Source organism: Coloeus monedula (assembly GCF_965178545.1).
Source record: "Coloeus monedula genome assembly, chromosome: 27".
Lineage (NCBI taxonomy): Eukaryota > Metazoa > Chordata > Aves > Passeriformes > Corvidae > Coloeus > Coloeus monedula.
The window spans coordinates 4367682-4392496 of NC_138807.1; the positions used below are offsets into that span (position 1 = coordinate 4367682).

Genomic DNA, 24815 nt, shown 5'->3' on the forward strand with positions numbered 1-24815 from the left:
CAGGCCCAGATCACCCCATTCCCAATCCAAGTCTCACCCCGGCCCTATTCCCCTCCCATCCTATCCCCATTCCCATCTCATCCCTGACCCTATCCCAACCCAACCCCCACCCTCATCCCATCCTCAATCCCAGCCCTGCCCTATCTCATCCCATCTCCAATCCCATCTCCATTCCCGTCCCGTTCCTGGCCCCACCCCAATCCCACCCCAACCCCACCCATCCCTGCCCATCCCCCTGCTCCAGCCGGGCGCCACCATTCCCAGTCCCATTCCCACCCTTCCCAGCCCATTCCTACTCCAGCCCCGTAACCTAAACCCTCCCCAATCCCACTCCAGCCCCGCCCCGCCCCGTCCCCTCCCACCTCCCCATTTCCCCCCCGCCCCCCCCGTTCCCATCCGGTGGGCGACGGCGTCACCGTGCGGCCGCTCCGGGCAGCGCCCGCGCCCCCCCCGGGACGAGACCCCCGGCACCGGGGGGTTCCCGGTTCTGGCTGCTCGGGGAGGCACGGCCCGGCCCCGGTGGGTGCGGGGCCGCGGGTGCTCCCCGGGCTGCGGGGCGGGATGGGGGGGCGCGGCACCGGGGGGATTCCGGGTGCTCCCGGGGAGCGGCCGCGGTGCCCCCGCCCTGGTCCCGCTGCGGGGCCGGGTCCTGCCTCTGCGGGGAGTGGGGTCGGGGCCGCCCGGACCCCCCCAAGCACCGGGCGGGTCCCGCAGCCCCGGGAGGGCGGGGGGCGGCGGGGGCGGTGCAGTGGCGGCGCCGGGCCGGGGGGTGGCACGGCCGAGCCGGGCGGGAGCGCGGCGGAGCCGGTGATGCTGCCTGGGAGGGTCCCGGTGCTCCGCAGCCCCGGCCCCGCATCCCCACCTTCCTCTCTCCCTGCAGCGCTGCGCTCCCGCATCCCGGCATCCTCCCATCCCTGCATCCCTCCATTCCTGAATCCTCCCATCCCTGTATCCCTGCATCCCTCCATCTTCCCATCCCTTCGTCCTCCCATCCCAGCGCCGCTCAGCGCCCCGTGAAGCCCCGCCGAGGAGCTGAGCCGTGACGCGCCGGTTTGGGGAGCAGCGGGGGGGCCCCGCCCGGGCCCGGGGGGCCGCGGTCAGGCTCAGCACCGGCCCCGGGGGCTCAGGACCCCCCGTGCCCACCCTCGGCACGGCCACCCCGCGCCGGGGATGAGGCAGAGCCGGGGCGGACACGAGCGGCGCCGCAGGTAACGGTACGTGCCGGGCCCCGACCCCACCCCAAAATTACCGGGTCCGCGGGGGCGTGCGGAGGGCCGGGGAGGTTGGGGGAGGCTGCGGGAATCGGGGTGCAGACCAGTCCGTGGGAGCCCGGCCTGCCGGGCTCTGCAAAGCCGGGGGGTGATCCCCAGAAAGGCGGGAATGGGGTGGGAAAAGGGGGATGAGGGCGGCGGATAAAGCTGGAGGGGGGACAGATCCCACAGCGGGGGGAATTATCTCGGAAAAGGCAGCGTACGTGCGGGGTGGGAAGGGGATTTGCGGTCGTGATTCCATGGCGCTCAATAATCCCGAGCGCTGGTTTTTTCCGAGCCATCTGGGCACTCGCGGAAGCGCGGGGGGATTGGGTGGGGGTGAGGAGGGGGCCGCGGCGATCGATGCCGGGGTCTCCCCTTCCCAGCAGCTGGCGGGAGCTCGCAGCCCCCAGCCCACCATGCCGTCGTCCAAGAGCGGGAGCGAGTTCTGGATCGATGGATCCCACCGGGAGGCGGCACTGGAAGATTTCTACGTCGTGGGCCCCGAGCTGGGACGGTACCGGACGGGGAGAGCGAACTGGGAGGGGCTGGGAGGGGCAGGAGACCCCCGGGGTGGGAGCGGGTCCTGGTTGGGGTGGGGAGAGGGCGGGAGGGAGGCAGGGAGGGATGAAGGGGAGCAGAGGGGATGCAGGGATGTGGGGAGGGGTGGAGGAATACGGAGGGGATGGATGGGGGAGATGGATGAAGGGGAATGGAGGGATGAAGGGATGCAGGAAAGGATGCAGGAAGGGAGGGACAGATACGAAGGGGATGGCCGGGTGTAGGAGGAATGGATGAGGAGGGGTGGAAGAATGGAGGGGTGCAGGAGGGGATGGACATGCAGGGAAGATGGATGGATGTGGAAGGGCCATGGAAGGAGGGATGGGAGGATGGATAAAGGGGATGGATGGTGACAGACCCTCCCCTCTCGTGTGACCTGGCACTTGGACTGCTGCCACGGTCTGGGAGCGCTCACTGGGGGTTTGCAGGATGGGCCAGAGGTCCCTGGGCATGTGGAGCTGGATACTCCTCATGTCCATGGCAGGGAGTGGGATCATGGGGAGACTCATCTCACCTCCGAGCACCCCAAGGCTTTGGGGGTGAGCAATGAGGGTCCCCCCTGCAGCAGCCCCCTGCAAAGGCCAGGCAGTGCCAGCTCCACAAAGGGTCTGGATTTGGCTTGGAGAGCCCATCTGGGGGCTGTGATCCTGGGTGAGGTGCCCCAGTGCCCCCCGGGCAGGGGGGTGCCAGGGGGTGCCGGGAGCCCGTGGTGGGAAGGTTGATGGTCCCACTTGTGGGGTCTCTGGGCTGTGCCAGAGCGGGGGAGGCAGCGCTGCCTCAGAGCCCTGGGTCTGGTACAGGTGGATTTGGTGGTTCAGGCTGGGCCAGACCCAGCTGCCACTGGGTTTCCATCCTCAGAGAATCCTGAAAAACAGCAATTTTGGTAAAAGCAGGAATTTAAGTGTTTGTATCAAGGTGTGGCCATGTCAGCCCAGGGCTTGGCAGCACCCAGCCCTGCACAGAAGGATGTAGGACAGAGGGACAGGCCTGGAGCCCCTGGAATCCATCCATCCATCCATCCATCCAGTTTCAGCACCCAGGTTTAAATCAAACTGGTCTCAGTCCTGGAGCCACCCACTCACAGCATGTTGGGATCTGGGTGGGATTTGGGCTGGTGGGAGCTCACACGCCGTGCACAGATCTCCCTTAGAGCTTCTCCTGGCAAGGCTGGATCCAGCTCTGGCCAGGAAGCTCCAGGGAGCCGGGCAGGGATGGAGGGAGCAGGGCAGGGATGTGGGGGCAGCGAGGAGGACCCAGCCCGGGGCTGCTTCCGGCCCTCTCGGCGGCCTCACGTTCCGGGCTCTCGGCAAATCCCATTGTTCGGCATTTTCCAGTTCATCTGGAAAGCAAATGCAATTATCTCCCGTCGCAGGCAAGGCTGATTGGGGATATTTATTTGAGGCCTTGAGCGGCGGCTGCGGGGGCCGGCGGGGCCGGGGGCCGAGGTGTGGCGAATTCCGGCGCGGATCCAAGCGCTGCCCTAATTGGGGACGCGTGAGGGGCAGCGCCACGGGCACAGCGGGCACAGGAGCCACCCCGAGTCCTCCTAAACGCCGAGCCGAGCGCTCCTAAATGATCTTGTTAGCGGAGGGAATCAGGCTGGGAATTGTCCGTGCGGAAAAATGCAGAGGGAGGGCGAGAGGCGACAGATCCTGGCTGGGATTCAGCTGTGGAGAGGGGGTGGAGGGTCCTGCCCCCGTGTCCAGCCCAGCTGGGAGCTTCCAAGAATAACCTCGTGGCTTCTCCCGCTGGAACAGCGTTGTTGTGGTGCTCGCAGCAGCAGCAGCGATGTCATTTTGGGGTCAAATTGCAGCTTTTGCCCATTTTGCTAAGCTGGTGGCCGCCTCTCCCCTCCCAGCTAGAACAATTCGTTCCCAAGTCAGTTTTTATTTGTAAACTAAAGTTTCATGGGGAATGTTTGGCCAAAGGGAGGAAATATTTTGGAGCTGGGCCAGGTTGGGGTTCGCCGATCCCAGGTGGATCCCGCAGCATCCCGGTGGAAGCCGGTACCCGGGGCTGCCGTTGCCATGGGAACGCCGTTCCCAAATTCAGCCGGATGAGTTGCAAAATCTGCTCTGGGTTTGAAGACAAATCCCTCCTTTCAGGAGAGCACCCGGGAGCTGCAGCGGGGGGGGAGGTTGGTGGGTTCAGGGGATTGTTTTAGTGTGAAAGTCGGTGGTTTTGGGGGTCTGCTCTTGCCGGGCACCTCCAGGCACAGCCTGAGCTCCGTCCCAGAAGGCGGCGAAGCCAAAGTGCGGTAAAACGCGGCCGATGACTCGGGGGCAGGAATTAATCTGCTCCAGGAGCCAGGCAAGGAGATGAAATTGCAAATGAGCCCCGGCATGGCCCGGAGCGATGCGCTGATTTCACCGTCCAGCGCTCAGGAAACGCGATTAACTCGAGCTGAGATCGCCATCGGCTGAGGGGCGCGGCGGGGAGGCGATGGCGACGGGCCCCGTGTCACCCGGAGCGGTTTCACCCAGCAGGGAGGTGTCTGGGGACAGGGACCCTCCCGTGTGCCGTGGCCCCGGGGGACGCGGCTGGGATGGGGCCCCGGCAGTGTCGCCGCTGTCGCCGAGGGGCTGCGAGTGGGGACACGACGGCTCCGTCCTGTCGTGAAAGCCGCTTAAGGATTTAAACCCCCTGTAGAAGTCGGGTTTAATTAAAATAGCCTGAGCCGGGAAGGATGCGGGAGGGGATGCGGGAGCAGGGGGATGCAGGAGAGGGACGCGTCAGGAGGGGGGTGCAGGAAGGGGATGCGGGGTGGGGATGAAAGAGAGGGGTACAGGAAGGGGATGCAGGAGTGGGGGGATCCATGAAAAGTGAGATCCAAGAGGAGGGGGATGTAGGAGGAGGAGGATCCATGAAGAGTGGGATCCATGAAGAGTGGGATCCACGCTGAGCTCCCAGGGCCTGGCACCGCCAAAGGTGCTGGTGGGGGGCACAGGGGGAGCGGGACCCCCAGCTCTGTGCCAGCCTCACGTCCCCCCTGCCCTCCCAGGGGAGCCACCTCGGTGGTGTTCAGCTGCCAGGAGAAGGGCACGGGAGCTCCCTACGCTGCCAAGATCCTGAAGAAAACGGTGAGTGAGGCAGGAAAGGGGCTGGGGAGGGGCAGGGGGTGCTTGGGAGGGGTGGTGATGTCTCTCCTCCCCTGACTTTCAGCACCAGGATGGGCACAGGCCTGGCACTGGGCATCGTTCCCACGATCTTGGGGTCCCAGAGGGACACAAGCGCTGGGATTTGGGATGGGGGTGGGCCCTGGGACAGACATGGAAACGTGCTGGGAGTGATGGGGGGGGGTTTCTGTGTGGTGGGGAGCCGGAGCCAGGTAGCACAAGTGACACAACCTCTGTGTGGGCTCTGCTTCCCAGATCGACAAAAAGATCGTGAGGACGGAGATCGGGGTCCTGCTGCGGCTCTCGCATCCCAACATCGTGAGTAGGACCCTCGTGACACAGCTGCCACCTCCCCTTGGGTCGGGCCCACGGCTGCTGGGGGTGGGTTTGCCCTTAACTCAGCCCAGTGCCGAGGGAAGGGCTGGAATGTCCTCGTGCTCATCCCATCTCGGTGCAGGATGAACCCAGCACCCCATGGAAAACCCTCCCTGCACCCCGTGTCCCCTCCCTGCCTCACAGACAGAGTCCAGGTGACTCCTCACTCGCTGCCACGTGAAATTCCTGCTCCTTGCAGCTCCTTTGAGCTCCCAGCTCTGATATCCAAGGCCAAGGACCCCCCGTCCTCCCCCTCCCCATGCCCTGGCTTGAGATTTCCACCGGGTAAGCAATTTCCATCGAGGAGATCAAACGAATCCCACAGAAAATTGCCCATCTGTAATGAATCCTGCCAGGAGAGATAAAAGGGGAGGCCGAGGCCACGGGGGCTGGGGCCGTGTCCTGCCCATCGCCATTCCCTTGCTCAGTGCTCCGGGGATAACGGGAGCTTGGGGGGGATAACGGGAGCTCAGCTGGAGCGATTCACAATGCCCAGAGTGGATCTAATCCGGCCTGGGCCAGCAGAGCCTCTCTGGAATGGCAGGGGCTGGGGGGCTCCGTGCCCCCCACCTCCCAAAAAAGGCTCAATCCCGACTGTGTGGTTGCACTGGGAAATTGCAAAAGCATCTTGGAGAACAGCTGGGTTAAGGAAATGACACAAAAATGGCACCTGGGAGCTGCTGTGGGGCCAGGACAGGCCCTGCTCCTGTTGGGATTGTGATCAGGACATTGCTGGGACACCGCTGGGACACCGTCTTGCCCCTGGCTGCTGCTGCCCAAGCTGCAGCATCCCTCAAACCCCGGGCACAGCTGCTTCCAGCCCAGCCACGTCAAACATCCTCGGAACTTTGCCCTCTGGAGAAGCCCCAAAACCTTCACACAAAGAGATGAAGCCAAGAAAAATCCAAACCACCCCAAAACCAGGGATAACAGGGGCAAAGCACTGGGGACGGGGTGTCCCTAAACCTCTCAGCCAGCTCGGCTTGGGCCCATCTTGGGGTGTTTCAATGTTTTGGGGCAATTTGGTGCTTCAGCCTTTTCCACGGAGACATTTCCCCCACCCCAGGACACTTGTGCAGACACAGGATAACAACCAGGATGGGAATCACGCACTCGGAGCAGCCCAGGTGATACCAGCCGTGGGTGGCAAGAGGCTCCTCTCTGATGTGTTATCAGGAGCACCACAGAAAATCCAATTTCCTCCCTCTCCTCTCCAGCCAGCGGCTCCCCGGAGCCCGTGGAGGAGGATCCAGCCTGTTTGAATATTTAAATCCCCGAGGTTTCCGTGGGGTTCTGCTCATCCCAAGTTTCAAGTGATGTTTGAAGAGGAGCTGCTCTGCTCCATTATTGACGCCGGCGCCGCTATCGTGCGGCACCGACCTCGGTGGCGGCTGATAATAGGATTGTAAACTTTTGAAGTTAATAGGAAAATTATAGGGCTCCGTGTATTATTATAATGCAATAAGCTGCCACATAGTGTCTCTCACCCCGCGGGGGATCACGGCTTGTCACCCAGCCTGGGAAGGGGAATGATTAAAGCCCCATGAAATTCGCGGTGTCACAAAAGTCTTAAGAAGCGTGAAATTCTTGGGTTTCCATTTTTTCAAAAAAAAAAAAAAAAAAAAGGAAGAATTGCATTTGGACGTGGCTTTAAGAGAGAATTGTTAATTCCAGATGGGCTGTGCAGGCACAAAGGGCTCCTGTGGGAGCTAAACTGCAAAAATCGGGAGGAAAACACAGGTTTGGTGCCTCCTCTGCTGCAGAACAGTCCAAGGGACATTCCCAGAGCCTTGATCCCAGAGTGGCCATGACCTCGCAGGGCTGTGTCCGGCTCTCCCTCATCCCAGCCAGGGCAGGAGTGCAGGATCCATCCCGGGGGATGCAGCCGGGGTCGCTCTCACACTGCAGGAGCAACAGAGGCTCCGAGGTGCCGATGGAGCTGTGAAATTAAAATGCGCTCAAGGAGCTCCTCTGACAAACGAGCTCAGAGATGAGAAGAGGATAAAGGCACCAGCTCTTCCCATTCCCAGATCCATCCTTATTCTGTGTTAAGTGAGCGGGGCTGCTGCGAACTGTTAAAAAAATTCAGGTGGAAACAAATCAAGAGTGGGGAAAAACCAACTCGAGGAGGGAAATGCGCTGGTTTGCCCTGAACCAACCCTTTCCCCCCTCCCTGGCAATCAGAGCCTCCTCCCGGCACAGCCAGGATGTGTTCCCACATCCCACATCCCGAAATCCCTCCCGTTGCTCTTTCCAGATCAAGCTGAAGGAGATTTTCGAGACGCCCTCGGAGATTGCGCTGGTGCTGGAGCTGGTGACGGGAGGAGAACTCTTCGACAGGTACGGATTCCACTCCGGGGAATGGATCCCAGTGGGATGTGGGAGGAGGATGAGGATGGAGGGGGCTGAAGGCTCTGTGTGCCCACAGGATTGTGGAGAGGGGGTTCTACAGCGAGCGGGATGCGGCTCACGTGGTCAAGCAGATCCTGGAGGCCGTTTCGGTAAGGTGACCCTGGGGATGGCCCAGTGAGGGGGTCCCGGGGGTGGTTTGGGGGTGGCATTGGGGGGGCTGCACTCAAATATCCCTGGGGAAAGGCACCCAGAGCTGCCCCCATCCCAAATATCCTGACAGACAAGTGCCTGGAGCTGCAGCCATGACAAATATCCCTGGGGAGAGGCACCCGGAGCTGCACTGATCCCAAATATCCCTGAGGAGAGGGACTCAGAACTGCCCCCAGCCCAAATATCCCTGAGGAGAAGTGCCTGGAGTTGCCCCATCCCAAATACCCCTGGGGGGGAGAGGCATCCAGAGTTGCACTGATCCCAAATATCCCTGGGGAGAGGCAGAGCTGTCCCCATCCCAAATACCTCCTTTATCCGCTCTCCTTTGGCCTTCCAAAGGCACTGCTGGGAGAAGATGGATCAGCTTTTAGGGGGGCTGAAGGAGAGGAAGGAGGAAGGTCAAGGCTGCTCTGCATCCCACAGTTTCCATGGCAACGGGAGGCTTTAAAAACGGGAACTCCTAACTGGAAACGGCACTGCCACAGCGGTGGCTGTTCCCGAGCTGGTCCTGAGTTTGTGACGGGTCCCCAGGTGCTGCTGCCACCTCCCAAATTCCGTCCCTTCCTTCTCACATCCCACTGTTCCTCTTTTTGCAGTATTTGCACGAGAACGGAGTCGTCCACCGGGACCTGAAGCCGGAGAATCTGCTCTACGCAGACCTGTCCCCCGACGCGCCCCTCAAAATCGGTGGGTTGGGGACCCTGGCTGGGGGGGGGGCTGTGGCACGAGAGGGGATCCCAGTGCCCCTCCCTGATGGCAATGCCACTCCCTCGTGTCCCTGCAAGGTGACTTCGGGCTCTCCAAGATCGTGGACGAACAGGACACCATGAAAACCGTGTGTGGGACGCCGGGGTACTGCGGTGAGCGGGGAGGGGGGAAGCGGGGGTGGGAGGGACAATCTGGGGGAGAGGAAAGCTGGGGACAGGAGGGACATTCCGAGCAGGTTTCCCTGCCTGAGGCCGGGCACAGCTCGGTGCAGGGATGGCTGGCGCTGTGCCACATCTGGCTGGCACAGAGCCACATTTATCCCTTTTTTCTGCACACCTGGGAGATGCTGCCGGTGCCCAGCGGGGTTTTCTCTGCCTGTGAGCGTGTTTGACCCCCAAACTTTGCTTCCAGCCCCTGAAATCCTGCACGGGTGTCCCTACGGGCCGGAGGTGGACATGTGGAGCGTGGGCGTCATCACCTACATCCTGTGAGTGCCACAGCCGTGGGACACGGCGGGGATGGGTTTGTCCCCTCTGTCCCACAGCACCGGTGCCACGGGGGGGGCTGGGTTTGTCCCACCGTGTCCCACGGCTCCTGTCCCCTCTCCAGGCTCTGTGGCTTCGAGCCCTTCTTCGACCCGCGGGGGGATCAGTACATGTACAGCCGCATCCTCACCTGCGACTACGAGTTCGTGTCCCCCTGGTGGGACGAGGTGTCCCCCAACGCCAAGGATTTGGTGAGCAAGGCAGTGCCGGGGCTTGTGAAACTAAAAATTATTTTAAAATTTAATTTAATTTAATTTAATTTTATTTTATTTTATTTTATTTTACTTTATTTTATTTTATTTTATTTTATTTTATTTTACTTTACTTTACTTTGCTTCATTTGACTTTATTTGACTTTATTTTAATTCATTTGACTTTATTTTATTTTATTTTATTTTATTTTTATATTTTTATAATTTTATTTTACTTTATTTTATTTTATTTTACTTTATTTTACTTTATTTTACTTCGTTTTATTTCATTTTACTTCATTTTACTTTATTTTCTTTTACTTTATTTTACTTCATTTTATTTCATTTTACTTCATTTTACTTCATTTTATTTTATTTATTTAATTTTACTTTATTTTACATTATTTTTATTTATTGATTCGATTTTATTTATTTATTCCATTTTATTTATTTGTTGTGTATTGTTATTGTTTCTTTTATGATTTCATTTTTATCCCTTTATTTATTAATTACTTTATTTATTTATAACATTTTGGTTGCTTATTTGATTATTTCATTTGTATCTATTTACTAATTTCTTTAATTTCATTTATTTCTCACACATTTTTATTATTGATTGATTTATTTATGATTTTATTTTTATGTGTTTATTACATTATTTGTTTTATTTATTTATGACAAATTTCCATTTATTTATTTATCACTATTTTCATTATTGATTTCATTTATTTTGTGATTTTATTTTTATTTATTACGTTTATTCGTTTATTTATTAATCACATATTTTTATTCTTGATTTCATGTCTTTCATTATTTCACTTTCATTTATTTATTTATTTATTTACTGCCTATATTTATTTCATTACATTTATTTATTTATCACACATTTCTAGGAATTACTTCATTTCTCATGCGAATTTATTATTTATTTATTTAGTACACACTCTTGCTTCCTCTAACTTCTTTTATTTATTCCTTATTTTTCTGACTGATTTTCTGACTCATTACCATATAGATTATGCATCCATGATAATTCCTTCTTACTTTACCGTGAGTTATTTCGAAATAACAAAAACTCGGCATGGTTTCGGTGCTTCCAGGTCCGAAAATTGATCGTTTTGGACCCGCAGAAGAGGCTGACGGTTTATCAGGCCCTGGAGCACCCCTGGGTCACCGGGAAAGCGGCGAAATTCGCTCACATGGACAGCACGCAGAAGAAACTGCAGGAATTCAACGCCAGGAGGAAACTGAAGGTGAGGAGGGGACATCTGGCACCTTGGGGGACACTGCCACATCCCCAGCCACAGCCTACAGGGCCCAGAGAGTGGCTTCCAAGGGCAGAATTCTGCCAAACACCCTCTTGGGGTGCCAAGGGAAGGTGTGGAGCTGTGCCAGGGGGCTTGGGATGGATTTTGGATTTTAGGGAAAGGTTCCTCCCCCAGAGGGTGCTGAGTTCCCCCAGGGAATGGGCCCGGCCCCAAGGCTGCCAGAGCTCCAGGAGGGTTTGGACAATGCTCCCAGGGGTGGACAGGGTGGGATTGTTGGGGTGTCCTGGGCTGGGCCTGGAGTTGGGAACATTGCACAATTCCCTAATTCTCTGCCTTTGCTCCAGGCCGCCATGAAAGCCGTGGTGGCCTCCAGCCGCTTGGGCAACCACGGCCACCACGACTGCTCCCGCAGCGGCCGCGGCCAGCGGGGACCCCGGGGCCTGCCCCAGCCCACGGGGACCGGCGGCCCCGAGGCCACCACGGAGCTCGCCGTGTTCCAGAGTGACCACCCCGCCGTGGCCCCGGTGGCCGTGGCCCCGGTGGCCGTGCCAGGCGCCGGCTGTGACAGTTAACGGGCCCGGAGCAGCGACACCGCCCAGCCTTGGCCGCTGCCGGGGGGCCCAGAGAGCCCCGAGCCCGTGGTCTGGGCTCTGGAACATCCTCGTGTCGTGTCCTGTCACCCCCCGGTCGCTGTCCCTGTGTCTGTGCCCGCCCGGCTGAGGGGACGAGGAGGTGACTTTGTCTTCCCGCTCTCCAGCAGTTTGGGCCGCTGTGGCTTGGAAAGATCCCGAAAACGAGGAGCAAACAGCAGAACTAAGGATTTCTCCCACTTTTCCCTGCAAAGGCAGCGAGTTGTCTTTAAGGGGTTCCTCTAAACAGTTCTGGAGGTTTTATTTCTTCGAATTGTGCTGCCGTAGCTGTGACACCTCCAGCGCTGTCACCAGCCCAGCTGTGGGGTCTCTGCTGTGTTAGCGGGGTTTTAGGAGCCTCTGACCCCACATGTTCGATCCTCTCCAGACAACAGCCTGTGCCAGTGGTTCCCTTGTCACTCCCAGGCAGTAGCCGAGCCCTGGGTTGTGTTTTTTTGGGTGTGTTCCCCACCTTCAGCCTGCTGTGGATCCCTGCTGCTGGTGGTGGTAGGGTGGTCACGGACTGGGAATGCTGGTCCGGCCTCCCCTTGGCATTCCAGGTCAGGATTGACACCATTTTAACACAGGAATTTACACAATTCTTGAGTAAGAACAACACAATTCTTTGTACTTTGTGAGCCTCTACCACGTAACTGCTGTTCCCTGACAGAGGACAATGAGTTTATACCGTTCTTATTTTTTAATGGAATCACCAGACAAACTTCTTGAAAGGAATTTTTTTTTTTTTTAAAAGGCAGGAAACAGGATAAGCACTTATAGAATTTAATACAGAGCAAGTGACCAGACAGGAAAAGCCATATTCCATGTGAGAATTAGGGAGAGTTGGTGGGATCCTGCCAGGTTTGACACCCAAGGCAGCGACCATGACCTGCACCCCTACATTTTGGGCTTAGAATGGTGTGTTCTGGGTAAAAATCCCACCTGGAGGAGAATAAATTTGTCCAGGAAGTTTATTCCCCCCAGGATGGGGGCACAGAATTGAGCAGCTGGGACAGGAAGGGCAAAAAAAACCCCCTCAAAATCGGATGTTTTGCCGAAGGTGACGCAGCGGTGCCGGACCTGAGGGTGACAGAGCAGGGTCAGGAGGTTGAGGCCGGAGCAGGGGAAGGAAAATGTGACATGAGGATTTTGGGTTTATCTCCAGCACGAGCAGAAATGAAAACAGCTCCGTGTCCTAATCCACCCTGGAGCTCGGTGGGGTTGGGGGAGTCGAAGACAGCAGAGAAATTGGGTGTTCAAGAGGGGTTTTAATTGGCAAAATATCATGGCTTGACCAGAGCTGCAATGTTTTCAACTGAGTTGCTCTTTTATGGGGAAGCAGCTGCCCAGCGAGGTGTCCCAGGAGGGAAATGAAGCCACTGATCCCACGGAATGCTGCAGCACAGGGAAATTATCCCTTTTTCTTTGCATTTCTGGCAGGAGGGGCAGTTTTTCCCTCTCCTTTTTTTTAACCCTGAGGGCTGAACCTTGCAGGGTGCTCAGCTCCGGCGTCCATCCTATCCTCAGTGTGTCCTCCCAACTCCGTGTCGTGTCTCCGGCGGGACCTGAACTCCACCTCGTTGCTCCCTAACCCAGGTTTTAAAGACTATTTTCTATCCTTTGACATGAAATGCTGATTAAAGCCCCTTCCAGGACCAGCCTGGGCACCCCCAGAGCCCGTGAAGCAGGGACTGGTGCTGGGAAAGGCTGAGTTAACAGCCGCATTCCCAATCCTGCAGGAGAACGGGAATTACAGTTGGCAAATCAATTACACGAAGTATCTCCAGTGGCGGAAGGCACTGGGAGGAGGGAGGGGGCTGCGAGCAAAGCCAGAAGAGGAGTTTGTGTCTTATGTTAACAGTATCATTCCACAGGTATCCGTACTGAAAGATTGGAAAAATGCACTCCTGGGAGCGAAGCCCGCGGAGGCGCATTCCGGTTTGTTGCTGTTTGCAGCGTGTGTTTTGAGTAACGACTTCAGTGTAGCGGTGACAGTTCTGATAGCCAGGTGTTTATAACCAAGTAGAGACAGAATAAAGCATCAAATCTCGAGAGTGAGTGTGGGCTGCGTTTTCTCCGTTTTCCTCAGATCGGCGTGGAACGGTTTAGGTTGGAAGGGAATTGAAGGATCAGCTTGTCCCACCTCCTGCCATGGGCAGGGACACATTCCACTGTCCCAGGTGGCTCCAAGCTGCATCCAACCTGGCCTTGGACATTTCCAGGGTGGCGCAGCCGTAGTTTCTCTGGGAATCGCATTCCAAGAGTTTGGATTAGAACCGCCTTGGATTGAGCCTGCAGGGGAGGCGGCCGGGCCCTGCCCCACGCGTGCTTGGAGCCACCCGGCCCATGGAAGAGATCCCTGCCCACTGGATGGGCTTCAAGCTCCGTCCACCCCAAATTGTTAAATGACGTCACTCTTCGCGGCGATGACGTCACTCACCCCGTTGCCATGCCGCCCTACCCAGAGTGGGAGCGACTTCCGCCCAACCCTCCAATAGAAGACGAGGTAGGCGTGGCTACGGTCGCAGCGGGCTCTCCGATTGGCTGAGCCGGGTGTTTTGGCCGCGGCGGGGAGGGCGGGGCGCCAGGCGGCGCTCGCTGATTGGCCCGAGGGGGCGGTGCCGGGCGGCGCGCGGCGCATGCGCAGACCCTCACGTGGAGGGCGGCGGCGCGCGCGGGGGGCGGCGTTGTCGGGAGCGCGCACGGTAATGGTGCCCCCTCCCCCGTCCCCCCCTTCCCCCCCCCCTCAGAGCGGGGTCTGGGGGGCACACGAGGGTCTGGGGGCCATCACTGGGACCGGGGTTGGGTTTGGGAGTCCCGTCCGTCCTCTGACCGGGCGAAGCGAAGGTTCCTTCCCTTCCCTCACCGCGGCGTTCTGGGGGGTCCCGTCCCTCCCTTCACCGGGGAGGGTTTGAGGTGGCGTCCCCCGTGAGGGGAGGGTTTGCAGGGCTCCCGTTCGTTCCTCCCCTAACCGAGGCGCTTGGAGGGGTCCATCCCTCACAGAGGGGGGCTTGGGAGTCCCATCCCTCATGGAGGGGGATCTGCGGGGGGGTCACCGGCTCGGGTTTGGGGGCCCCGTCCCGTCCCGTCCCTCACCGAGTGTGGGACTGGGGGGGTGGGGGGAGGTCACTCCCCTCACCGGAGGAGGTTTGGGGGAGGGTCCCGTCCCTCCCCTCGCTGTGGGGGGGTTTGGGCGTCCCGTCCCTCCCCTCAGGTGGGTGTTTGGGGCCGGGCGGTTCCCGCTGTCCCCGCACCGCCTCACGGGGGTCCCGCCCCGGCCCCGCCGTTCCGGGCGGCACTAACGGCCCCTCGTCCCTCCCTCCGCCGCCGCAGGGCCGCGATCCCGGAGCCCCGGCGATCCCAGCACCCGGACCTTGTAAGTACAGGAAGATCTTGTCTTTAATATGTTGTTGGTTTTTTTTGTTTCTTTTTCCCCCCAAGCGCTTGAGGAACGCCTGAGGGCTCTGAGGCCGCTCAGGTTTCTGTTGCAAATCACGTGTAAAAATTGGGATCAAATTGCGCGTAAAAAGTATCCAGCTCGTTATCTTTAGGGCGTAGTTCCCTATTTTCAGGGTTTGGTCGCAGGAAGCTGCGGATGGGGCAGGCCCATGGCTGCGTTGTTAAATTCCTGATAGTATTTTCCTCGCCCAACACACTCAGTGAGACCCACTTATGCTCCTGGAATTACGGAATTCTTGAATCCTGGGATGGTTTGGGTTGAAAGGACCTTAAAGCCCATCCAGTCCCATCCCCAGGGACACCTTCCCCTATCCCAGGTTGCACCAAGCCTTGTCCAGCCTGGCCTTGGGCACTTCCAGGGATGGGGCAGCCACAGCTTCTGCAGAAAAACGGAATTTAAGGTATAATTTTGGAGAATGCTGCAGGGTGATATCAGTGCAGTGATCCCAAAGCTAAATAATAATAACAAGTTTGATTAAATCTTGTATTTCCTTCAAAAAATGAAGACCAAAATGGACCACGGTGGGTGACACCTTTATTCCCTTTTCTTTTTTCCTCAGAACACCCTGGAATTGCCCTTTTCCACGTGAAGCTCAGCCATGACCGACCAAGAGTTTGTTCTCTGCAAGTGGAAGAGGCGTTTGTGGCCAGCCAAGGTAACGAGGAATGAGGAAATGTTTGTGGCTGTTGCTTGGAAAGGGCTGAAACGAGCAAGAGGGAAGGGAGAGGTCCCAGCAAACGTGTCTGAACTTGTCTGAGCTGATCTGTGGAGATGCCTCCAATGCTGGAGGAGCCAGCAGGAAAAATGGAGAGGGCCTGGAGTGATGGGACAAGGGGGGAATAACTCCCCACTGCCAGAGGGTGGGGTTGGATGGGATACTGGGGGAGGAATTGTTCCCTGTGAGGGTGGGGACGCCCTGGAATGGATTTCCCAGAGAAGCTGTGGCTGCCCCATCCCTGGAAGTGTCCAAGACCAGGCTGGACAGGGCTTGGAGCACGCTGGGACAGTGGAAGGTGTTCCTGTCTGTGGCAGGGGGTGGGATGAGATGGGCATTAAGGTCCCTTCCCACCCAGTCCATCCTGGGATTTTATCATTCTGTGATCCTCAGGCTGCCCCCAGGCACTGTTAAGCTCTTCTTACAAAATCGTTTTGCTGTTGGTCAAGGATTTTAAATGAAGATTTTTCACGTTTAACATAGGTTCTGTGCAAGCCTGGAGTTGCTGGGAGCGGTCCTGTTGCTGCCACGAAAAGGATGGGATTTAAAGCTGAAATCCTTGGCTTGCAGAAGCAGTTAAGTATCCTTGTTCCTGTCACTTGTTTGCATTCTTAGAGGTTAAAAAAAAAAAAAAGGGAAAGAAAGGAATCCTTTTATCTGAAGGTGCCTGTGAGATAGGATCCTGGACTTGCAGAAGGTTTAGGTGTTTAACCCTAACAAGGACAGCTTGGGGGAGGGAATATTTGGGTTTTTTTGCTGGCTGAGAGCAGAGTTGTGGTGCTGGGAGTGTTTTGGGTGCTCATTCTGGTCCCCTTTGTTGTGTTCCAGGGTCAGTGTGAGCTCTGCAAATGCCTTTCCCCTGACGGAGGAGCGGATCAAGGCCATCGCCTCCACCCTGGGTGAGGAGGGAGGGGCCCAAATGTGCTGCTTTGGGTCTTTTCTGGGGGTAAAATCCCTGCAGAAACTCAGCCTGGGGGATAAAACTTCTGTATTTCACTTATTTTCTTTTCCCCTTTTCCGTAAAGTTGGAAAATTGGCTAAAAAGGATCATTTTCCTCTTCCCTGGGGTGGTTTGTTGGAGGGATGCTGAAGAAATGTGTGTTTCCCTCAAAATGAGGCACTTCCAGCTTGGTCTCTGCGTGTCTCTACCCTTTGCCTTGGGAGTCATGGATAATTTAAGTGTTAAAAGAAACACTACAAGTAACATCTATTATTTCTTTAATAATACGTTTTGTGTGTGGTAGGATAACGAGGATCATTTCATTTATTGAATGTTCTTCTTCATCAGAGCAAAAGAAAAACACGAGGGAGGCCGTGGAGGAGCTGCAATATCGCTGTTCCCTTAAAATTGCCCTGGATATTCTGCATCAAACTGACTCAGATGCTCAAGTGCCACCTGCAGAAGGACCAGATCCCGAATTTTCCCGGGAGAATGGCGTGGGATCTGCCCCACCCACCCCCTCCCGCAGCTCCTTGTTGCGCTCTCGCTCTAAAAAGTTGGAACCTGAGGCTGCCAAGAGGGAAAGAAAACCCCAAAATAACTGTGGGCTGAAGGATGATCCCAAAGCACGGAGCCAGGGAGGTTCTGTGGCTGCAGAGGGGAGTGGAAAAGCACGTGGAAAGGGGGCAAACCCTTCCAAAGCACATGGAAGTGGAGCCAGAGCACGTGGGGGTAGAACAAACCCTTCCAGGTGCAGTGGCAGGAACTCGTGTGTGGCACCAGCCCCTGACAGTCACAACTGCAAAAAACCAGAGCCATTACCCAGACAGAGGAAAATGCAGCCCAAAACGAGGAGCGGAGTGTCCTGTAAGCCGAAGGTTGGAAGAAGTCAGCAAGGAAGGAAAAGAGGATGTAGGGATGATTCCCCCCGGGATCAAGCACAGCTGGTGCCTGAGGAGGGGTCTCTACCTGTCCCCTCTAAATCTGTCACCGTGGAACCTCCCAGAAAGACAGGAACTCAGCCTGGGAGAACTTCCCTGGATTTCTCCTGTCAAAGTGCCTCAGATGAGCTGGAGAAAAGCATCAGCAGTGAGAGTGAAAGCCTGGCAAAGCAGCTGGATGGAAGGAGAGAGGCAGAGGGTGGAAAACACCTGGATGGGGCAGGTGTGGCCTCAGGCACAGACAGGAAATGCAGGAACCACTCTGGATCCTCACCTGGGCCTTCTGGTGCCTCCCCTCAGCCTCAGGAGGAGGAAAACCAGGATCCCTCACACCTGCCTGGGAATAAAGCCCCTGACTCTGAGGAGGATGAAGGTGGGCAAATCCCATGGGGAAAGGAAAGCTTCATCCCATGTGGGTGTTGAGCACTGTCACTCATCTCGGAATGCTGCTTTGCTTTTGGGGAAGTGGCTCTTGGATTGCTGATTTAATTCCTTTTGGTTTCTATTCTGTGGAGAAGCAGAAATGCTGGGGAAGTGCTGGGGAAAGGTTTGGGTGGTGCCTGGGCTGTCTGGAATTCCTTGGGGTTTTCCATGGAAAGCTGTATTCCTGCCCTTTGAGCTCACAGTTGTTTTCCCTTGCTCCTCTCTGATAAGTTGAGATTAAATGTTTTTAAATGAGCAGGTGCAGGATCTTTAAACCAGCCAGCCCCATTCCTTCCCCTTTTTTCTCTTTTATCCACATGGTCAATTAAGAATTAGGATTCCCTAATTAGGAGTGTGCAGGTGGGACAGACCCTCTGGGGTCACACTCAGGTGTGTCAGACCCCGTGTCCCCTCTGGGGTCACACTCAGGTGTGTCAGACCCCGTGTCCCCTCTGGGGTCACACTCAGGTGTGTCTCACCTGCCCTGAAGCTGATCCTGTCCTAATCCCTGGATCTTGCTGCTGTTGGCAGGGCTGGAACCTTCTGGGATGTCTTCAAGGAGAGTTTCCTCGGAGAGCCTCCCTCCACTTTCACCTCTGGTGGATGAAGAGGAGGAGAATTTCCCCAGTGTTCTGTCCCATCGAGGTGAGACATCAGCACAGGGCTGAGGCTCTTCCCCCTCCATGAGCTTCAGTTTGCCTGCAATCCATGGGCATTCCAGAACCCAGCTGTGTCCAGGCTCGGGATAAAATGCAGTTCCTGGATCCATCAGGCTTTTTGCTGCAGAATGAAATGCAAATCCCTGAAACTGGGCAAGGGCCTGGGGTTGAAATTGCTGGGTTTCAGTTCAGAACTGCCTGTGCTGCATTTTGGGATCGCTGTAAAAGCACTGAAGAGAAACTCCTGGAGTTTCTCCTGGAGGAGGAGAAGAGAGGGGCAGCATCTGTCTTGTTTTATTGTTTTTAAGGAAAATTTCCCTTCTTTTTCATGCCAGAACCCAAATTCTTTGAGGAAGGGATGTTGGTGTGGTGCAAGCTGCGACGCTATCCGTACTGGCCAGCTGTGGTAAGAGCAGCTCCTGCCTTCTCATATCCTGCTGATAAGGAGCAATTCCCAGTTCTGGAGTGACTTTTGCCCTCCCTGGAAATGTTAAAGACCTTCCAGTAAAAGCATTTCAAAACTGATAGAAGTAAATTTGGGATAAAAGCACATAAAATGTGCTATTCACAGCTGTTTGTTCCGGAGCACAGGGTTATCCCAATTCTTTTGTCATGGAGCAGGACTTTGTTCCCAGTTTGTAAAAGAAAGAGGAGGCTCTTTGTGCACTAAAAATGCCCCCTTTAAGGTACCTGGTTGTTCCTTCCACTTGAATTTTTCATATTTGTGTAATAAAGTTGCAACAATAGGAAAAATTTAAGTGGGTGGGTTGTATCCACGGAAAAAAACTCCCTGCTTTATCAGGATTTTGAGCTTTTATCCTCTCTCCAGGTGAAGGCAGTGAAGAGGAAGCACCGGAGGGCCTGTGTGCTCTTCATAGATGGTACCACGAATGAGAAGAAAAAAGGGTAAATGTGGATTTTCATCCCATCCTGAACTTCCAGTCTCTGTTATTCCATGTTCTGCACCCATTTCCTGGTGCAGGGTGAGGACAGTCCCCTCCAGGTTGATCTGGGAGGGAGGGGCTGGGTCAGGTGAGGGTTGCAGGTGCTTTGTCATGCTGCAGGTTGAGGCAGCTCCTGAGGAATCGAAAACAAAACCAAAAAAAAAAAAAAAAAGCCCTGGAATGCAGCCAACGTTTTACTTGTGCTGCCCAAACTTTCTGGAAACACTGGGCTGCCTTTAGCTTTGCTCCAAACCAGGTATTTCTCATTTGTTTGAAGATTCCATACTTTGAATTTACTCTGGAAGCAAAACCAGGTAAAATTTGTGCTCCTGAATTCCTTGGGAAATGGGATTTTCAGGGAGAAGCAGAACTGCAGTAAATAACCAGGGAAATGGGGCACCTCTGACTGTGTTTCTTTCAAAGTTTCTCAGTGTCTCTGAAGAGCCTGAAGCACTTTGACTGTGAGGAGAAGCAGGAGCTCATAGTGAGTATCCCAGAGACATGGAACTGCAGGGGTTGGGAAAACACAGCGGGAAATCCAGGATATAAATGGCCAGGGAAGGAATGTGGGCCTTGACCCCCTCAAAGCCACTCTCATTCCTGTGGCAGCCACAGCAGGAGTTGTTTTACTCTGAGGAAACTTGAATTTGTTGTCACAGACCGTTTCTGTCCCCTGCTTGGTGTCCTGGGCTGGAGCTCTTCCAGAGCTGCTGGATTTGGGACTGGAATATCCTCCTTGCTTTGTAGGAACGAGCTAAGGAGAACTATTCCCGGGAGATCGAGTGGTGCCTCCAGCTGATCCTGGACTATCGGATCCGAGTGGGTAAGGAGGAGCAGGTGACCGTGGAATCACCAAATCCCAGGATGGTTTGGGTTGGAAGGGACCTTAATGCCCATCCAGTGCCACCCCCTGCCATGGGCAGGGACACCTTCCACTGCCCCAGGGTGCTCCAAGTCCCATCCAGCCTGGCCTAGGGTGCTTCCAGGGATAGGGCAGCTTCTCTGGGATCTCATCCTGAGATCCATCAGGAAAAGGGAACCTCAAGCTTTGATTCCTGGGCTGAATGGAACTGATCACTGAACCTGTTTTGGGTTTTTAGGTTGTCATTCTTTCACTGGGTCCTTCCTGGAGTATTTTGCTGCTGATATCAGTAAGTGAATCCGTTCCCTTTTGGAATTTTTCTCTTGGCTGGGTAAATGTAGATCCAGCATTTACACACAAGTGACTTTGGCACCAGACCCAGAGAGGGGCTGCTGATAAATTTACAACACCCCATTATTGCAATTAAGGGTTTAATAAATTAAGTAAATACCAAGGGTTCAAGGCAATCAGGTCATGGAATCAGAGAACAGTTGGAGCTGTGACTGGTTCCTTATGTTGCAGAGTCCATGTCAACTCCCTAATATTTATTTATTTAAGGCAAATAAATGTTTTGGTGGTGGGTTTTTTACCTCTTTGGTAGGGAAGGAAGAAAAACTTCTCTCACCAATAAAATTCCTTATTTTGTATTGATAGGGATATGAAAACTCTTTGCACACCTAAATATAAATTCTTGTGGTGTCTCTTTCAGGCTACCCAGTCAGGAAAGAGGGGTACCAGAGTGTGGTGCAGATGGCATTCCCAAACACAGAGGAGGAAGGGGCTGGAGGGTCTTCCTCAGACACTTCCCCTCAGAAACCCCCGAGGAAGCTCCTCCCTGACAGGACCAGAGCTGCCAGGGACAGGGAGAACAAGAAGCTGGTGGAGTTCATAGTAAAGACAAAAGGGGCTGAAGAACATCTCTTAGGGATCTTGAAAAGTGGGAAACAGTCCCGCTGGCTGAAGAAATTCCTGAATTCCAGCCGCTACATGACCTGTGTGGAGACGTATTTGGAGGATGAGGAGCAGCTGGACCTGGTGGTTGGGTACCTGAAGGAGGTGTACAGGGAGATGGACACCAAGAACCTGCACCAGATCCTGGGGGATGGCATCAGGTTCATCTCAGATGTGCTTTTACCTGAGGTGAGGGAGCATGAAAAGGAGGGGAAATTAAGTGTGAAGAGAGAAATAACAGGAATTATCATTCTTTATTCCTTTGGTGTGACGTGGTTCCTGTGGAATGACGTGGGGAAAGTTCCCAGAACTGAGCCGGGCAGAAATACTCACCCCTGCCCACAGCCTGAGTCACTCAAATGCTGATTTTTAAGTGCAGAAGGGAGAAGCTTTAGGCAGTTTGTTGTTTTTAAAGGCAGACTGATCGTTTTCTGATGGATTTTAATTACTTCTGAAATGCTTCAGAGCTTTGTTTGGGGGTTTTTGTTTTAATTTGGCAACTTCTTAGGGTTTTCTTGATCCTTTGTGTGTGTCGAGGTGGGGGGTGGTGTGTTGGCTGCTTTTGCAGTTGTTGGAGATACCTTGTATTCTTCCCAGGAATTTTCCCAGGAGAACATCAACTCCTGTAGAAGCAAAATTACTGTGAATAATATTTTAATCTGAGGATAAAAACACTCCCCTGGGGATGGCACAGAGCAAGTTCATATTATTTATTTAAGAATTTCAGGCACACAACGAGTGCTTTCATCCAAATTTTCCAAGTGATTGAGGAACCCTTTTCTCAAAATATGCTCAGCTGAGGCAGTTTCAAATCCCTTGCTGTAATTTAGGTTTGTTTATTGATTATTATTATTATTAATTATTCAATGCTTTTCTAGGCCATCATCTGTGCCATTGCTGCTGTGGATGACATCGATTATGAGAAGGCAGAAGAGAAGTACATTAAAGGACCACCTGTGAGCAAAAGGTAGATTTGTTTGCAGTATTTTTCCAAGGTTTTTTGCTCCTTTTCTGTTGGATACAGAAAAGGTTTGAGGTGAGGGCAGGAGAGCTCAGGCTCCTCCTCTGTGAGGGACAAAACGTGGAAAATGTCCCAGCTGAGCTACTCCAAACTGCAAACTTTAATGAGTCCAGATTATTTAATCTGCACAATGATATCTTTTGTCAAATTTCTTTTAAAGCATCTGTATTTTTCTTCCCAGAGAGAGAGAGTTGTTTGATGAGCAAATCCTGGGAAGCAAAAAGCTCAAGACAGAGCCGGAGCCTGCGGAGAGCTGAGGAGTGGCCGGGGCTGCCCTGGACCAGGTGTAAATAACCAGTGGTGATTTGTATAAAACGTGGCATTCTTTGTAAAGTCTGTGTGTATATTCCCAAATATTCTGCTCCCAGACCCAGCTGGCTCTCAGCCCTTGCTGCTTCCCGTGGCCTCGCCGTGTTCAGCTGCCTGTGATCTGTTGGATCCACCTGGATCCTCATCCATCAGTGCCCTCCTGGGGGGCTGGCAGAGCTCCCCAGTGCTGTGCAGAGCTGCCTGCTGCTACACCAACTTCCATCGGGATTCTTTTAGCCAAATATCTGGCATGGGAAGGGCTCTTGTCCTGGTTTGTGGCCACTGGTGCCTGGTGGCCTCGCTGCTCTCGATATAAAACCAGGGGGTTCCTGCAGGAAACACTCCTGGGGGGGTTTCACCCTTCCTGCTGCAAGTATCTCCAAGTGTGGGAAGTCAGACTGGTGCCTGGATCCATACCTGGATCACAAAGCGTTGGGCTTTTGTTGTTATGACAAGTAAAATTCCATGGGGAGGGAATCCAGGTTTGCTTAAACAAAAACATTTCCTTTTCCTAGGACAGTGAACCACTGGAATGCTGGTTTATTGCCTCTTTTGAGGCTGCGAATTTAGGGAGGCTTTGTCTTTTTCTCACCTAAATTGCCAATTTAATCCTGCCCAGCTCCCTGCCCACCTTTGCTGGAGCCGTGGCACATGGAAGCAATGTCACCAAGAACTAATTAATGATGAATAATGATAAATGATACATAAACCCCCCTGATTAGGGTTTCTCTGTGATAATAAAATGTGATCTCCTTGCTTGTCCAGTAAAACCCAGGATGATTTGACATGAAGAAGTTTCAAATTGGGATCCAGATGTCTATCTTGGCTGTAGCAATTATCTGAATACATATTAATTACACTTCTAATTGCTCTGTGCTCTCTAATGAGTTTCACCACGGAATCCTTATTCCCGTTATCTCAAGTACCTCAATGCTAGGGACAGGCCAGGAAGTGAGGGTTTTATTAAAACTTGTGAGGAGGGATAATGAGTTTTATGGGATAGTATAAAAAATTAACGACAGGTTTAACTCAGAGCTATGAGTGGCACTTTCCCTTTAGAGGTGAGAGGCTGGGGAGGGATTTCCTGCCCCTCATCCTGGTGCTGTGAGGTAATTTGGAGATGGGGGATCAACTTCCCCCTCTTTACATTAACCCTGTGTTCCCTTCTCAATCAAAATTCCTCAACTGCTGTTAAGATCCTGCTCCACACCAGTGCACAGAAGCAGAACCACCTCACCTCATCTTCACTTGCAGCTGTGGAATGCTGGAATGGTTTGGGTTGGAAGGGACCTTAAAGCCCATCCATGGACAGGGACACCTTTCCCTATCCCAGGTTGCTCCAAGCCCCTTCCAGCCTGGCATTGGACAATTCCAGGGATAACCCTGACCTTGTACCACCCCCATCCAGTGCTGCCCAACCAGTCACTCACTAGTACTGGACACCAGGCTCAGCCTCACCATGTACAAATCATGTGGACCTAATAAAGTGGGATGATGTGAATCATCAAAGATTTGCTTTTGTTTAATTATTTTAATCTGTGGTGGGTGGTGCTCAGGCTGGTGCTTCCACCTGGTCTTACAGCAGGTGAAGATTGGTTTTATACATCAGATAAAGCTGTAATATCCTGTCTCTGTCTCGGTTTCACATTAATAAGCACTGGAAAATGAACTCGCTGGTTTCTGTTGTTGTGCTTTATTTAAAAGGGCCTGGTGCACACACTCTGCTTGTGATTTTCCAGTGTTAATTAATCCATATTCCCTCAGCTGCCTCCTCAATGCTCGGTGTTAGATCATGAACTCATATTTATTATTAATTCATAATTTATATTTATTTAATCTCTTTAATAATATTTATCATTAATCCAGCATTACATCCCACAGTGCTTCACCCCTCCCTGCCTGTGTGCGTGTGTTTCCAGGATATTAAAACGATCAGGTGCAGAGGTGGGGGAGGGAATGACGATTCCTGAAGCCTCAGAGGGGGGGGTGTTTTGGGGTGAAAACAGCGCTTTTGCAACCCGAGTCCCGGCAGGAAAAGAAGCTTTTGCCGAAACCCGGGATCGAACCAGGGACCTTTAGATCTTCAGTCTAACGCTCTCCCAACTGAGCTATTTCGGCTGCACGACCGCGCTCCGCCCCCCCCCGCCCGTCACCGTCGGTAGCGCCGCGCCGGGAGGGGGGAGGGGGGACACGGGGGGGACACGGGACACGGGGGCGGGAGGATATGGGACACGGGGCACGGGCACAGGACAGCGGACAGGCGGGCCACGGGGATGGGATATGGGCACAGGACAGCGGACACGGGGGCGGGATATGGGACACGGGCAGAGGACAGCGGACAGGCGGGCCACGGGGGCGGGATATGGGCACAGGACAGCGGACAGG

At 54.1% G+C, this 24815-nt stretch overlaps 2 protein-coding genes across 2 annotated transcripts; both read left to right on the plus strand.

Moving 5' to 3' along the window:
• Positions 1–1669: 1669 nt before the first annotated feature.
• On the plus strand, positions 1670–11148 carry LOC309582509 (calcium/calmodulin-dependent protein kinase type IV-like; the record flags this gene model as incomplete). The annotated part of the gene is made up of 11 exons (XM_082297690.1): positions 1670–1767; positions 4813–4891; positions 5183–5245; positions 7560–7642; positions 7731–7803; positions 8461–8551; positions 8650–8724; positions 8984–9059; positions 9182–9308; positions 10409–10561; positions 10921–11148. 11 exons carry the CDS (start codon positions 1670–1672, stop codon positions 11146–11148), a joined length of 1146 nt encoding a protein of 381 aa, XP_082153816.1.
• Positions 11149–13858: 2710 nt separating this feature from the next.
• On the plus strand, positions 13859–23939 carry PWWP3A (PWWP domain containing 3A, DNA repair factor). Its single transcript, XM_082297908.1, has 15 exons — positions 13859–13910; positions 14539–14581; positions 15225–15320; positions 15864–15955; positions 16209–16279; positions 16669–17634; positions 18216–18329; positions 18679–18749; positions 19173–19249; positions 19711–19771; positions 20035–20110; positions 20388–20438; positions 20859–21289; positions 21979–22067; positions 22303–23939. Exons 3-15 carry the CDS (start codon positions 15264–15266, stop codon positions 22376–22378), a joined length of 2232 nt encoding a protein of 743 aa, XP_082154034.1. The 5' UTR covers positions 13859–13910; positions 14539–14581; positions 15225–15263; the 3' UTR covers positions 22379–23939.
• Positions 23940–24815: the final 876 nt, after the last annotated feature.

What these genes read in the sequence shown, in the direction of transcription:
- PWWP3A (XM_082297908.1), top strand. Translation starts at nt 15,264, where the DNA reads ATGACCGACCAAGAGTTTGTTCTCTGCAAGTGGAAGAGGCGTTTGTGG. An exon ending in ATCCTTGGCTTGCAGAAGCA is followed by an intron (nt 15,956 to 16,208) that starts GTTAAGTATCCT and finishes GTTGTGTTCCAG; the next exon opens with GGTCAGTGTGAGCTCTGCAA. An exon ending in ACGAATGAGAAGAAAAAAGG is followed by an intron (nt 19,250 to 19,710) that starts GTAAATGTGGAT and finishes TTTCTTTCAAAG; the next exon opens with TTTCTCAGTGTCTCTGAAGA.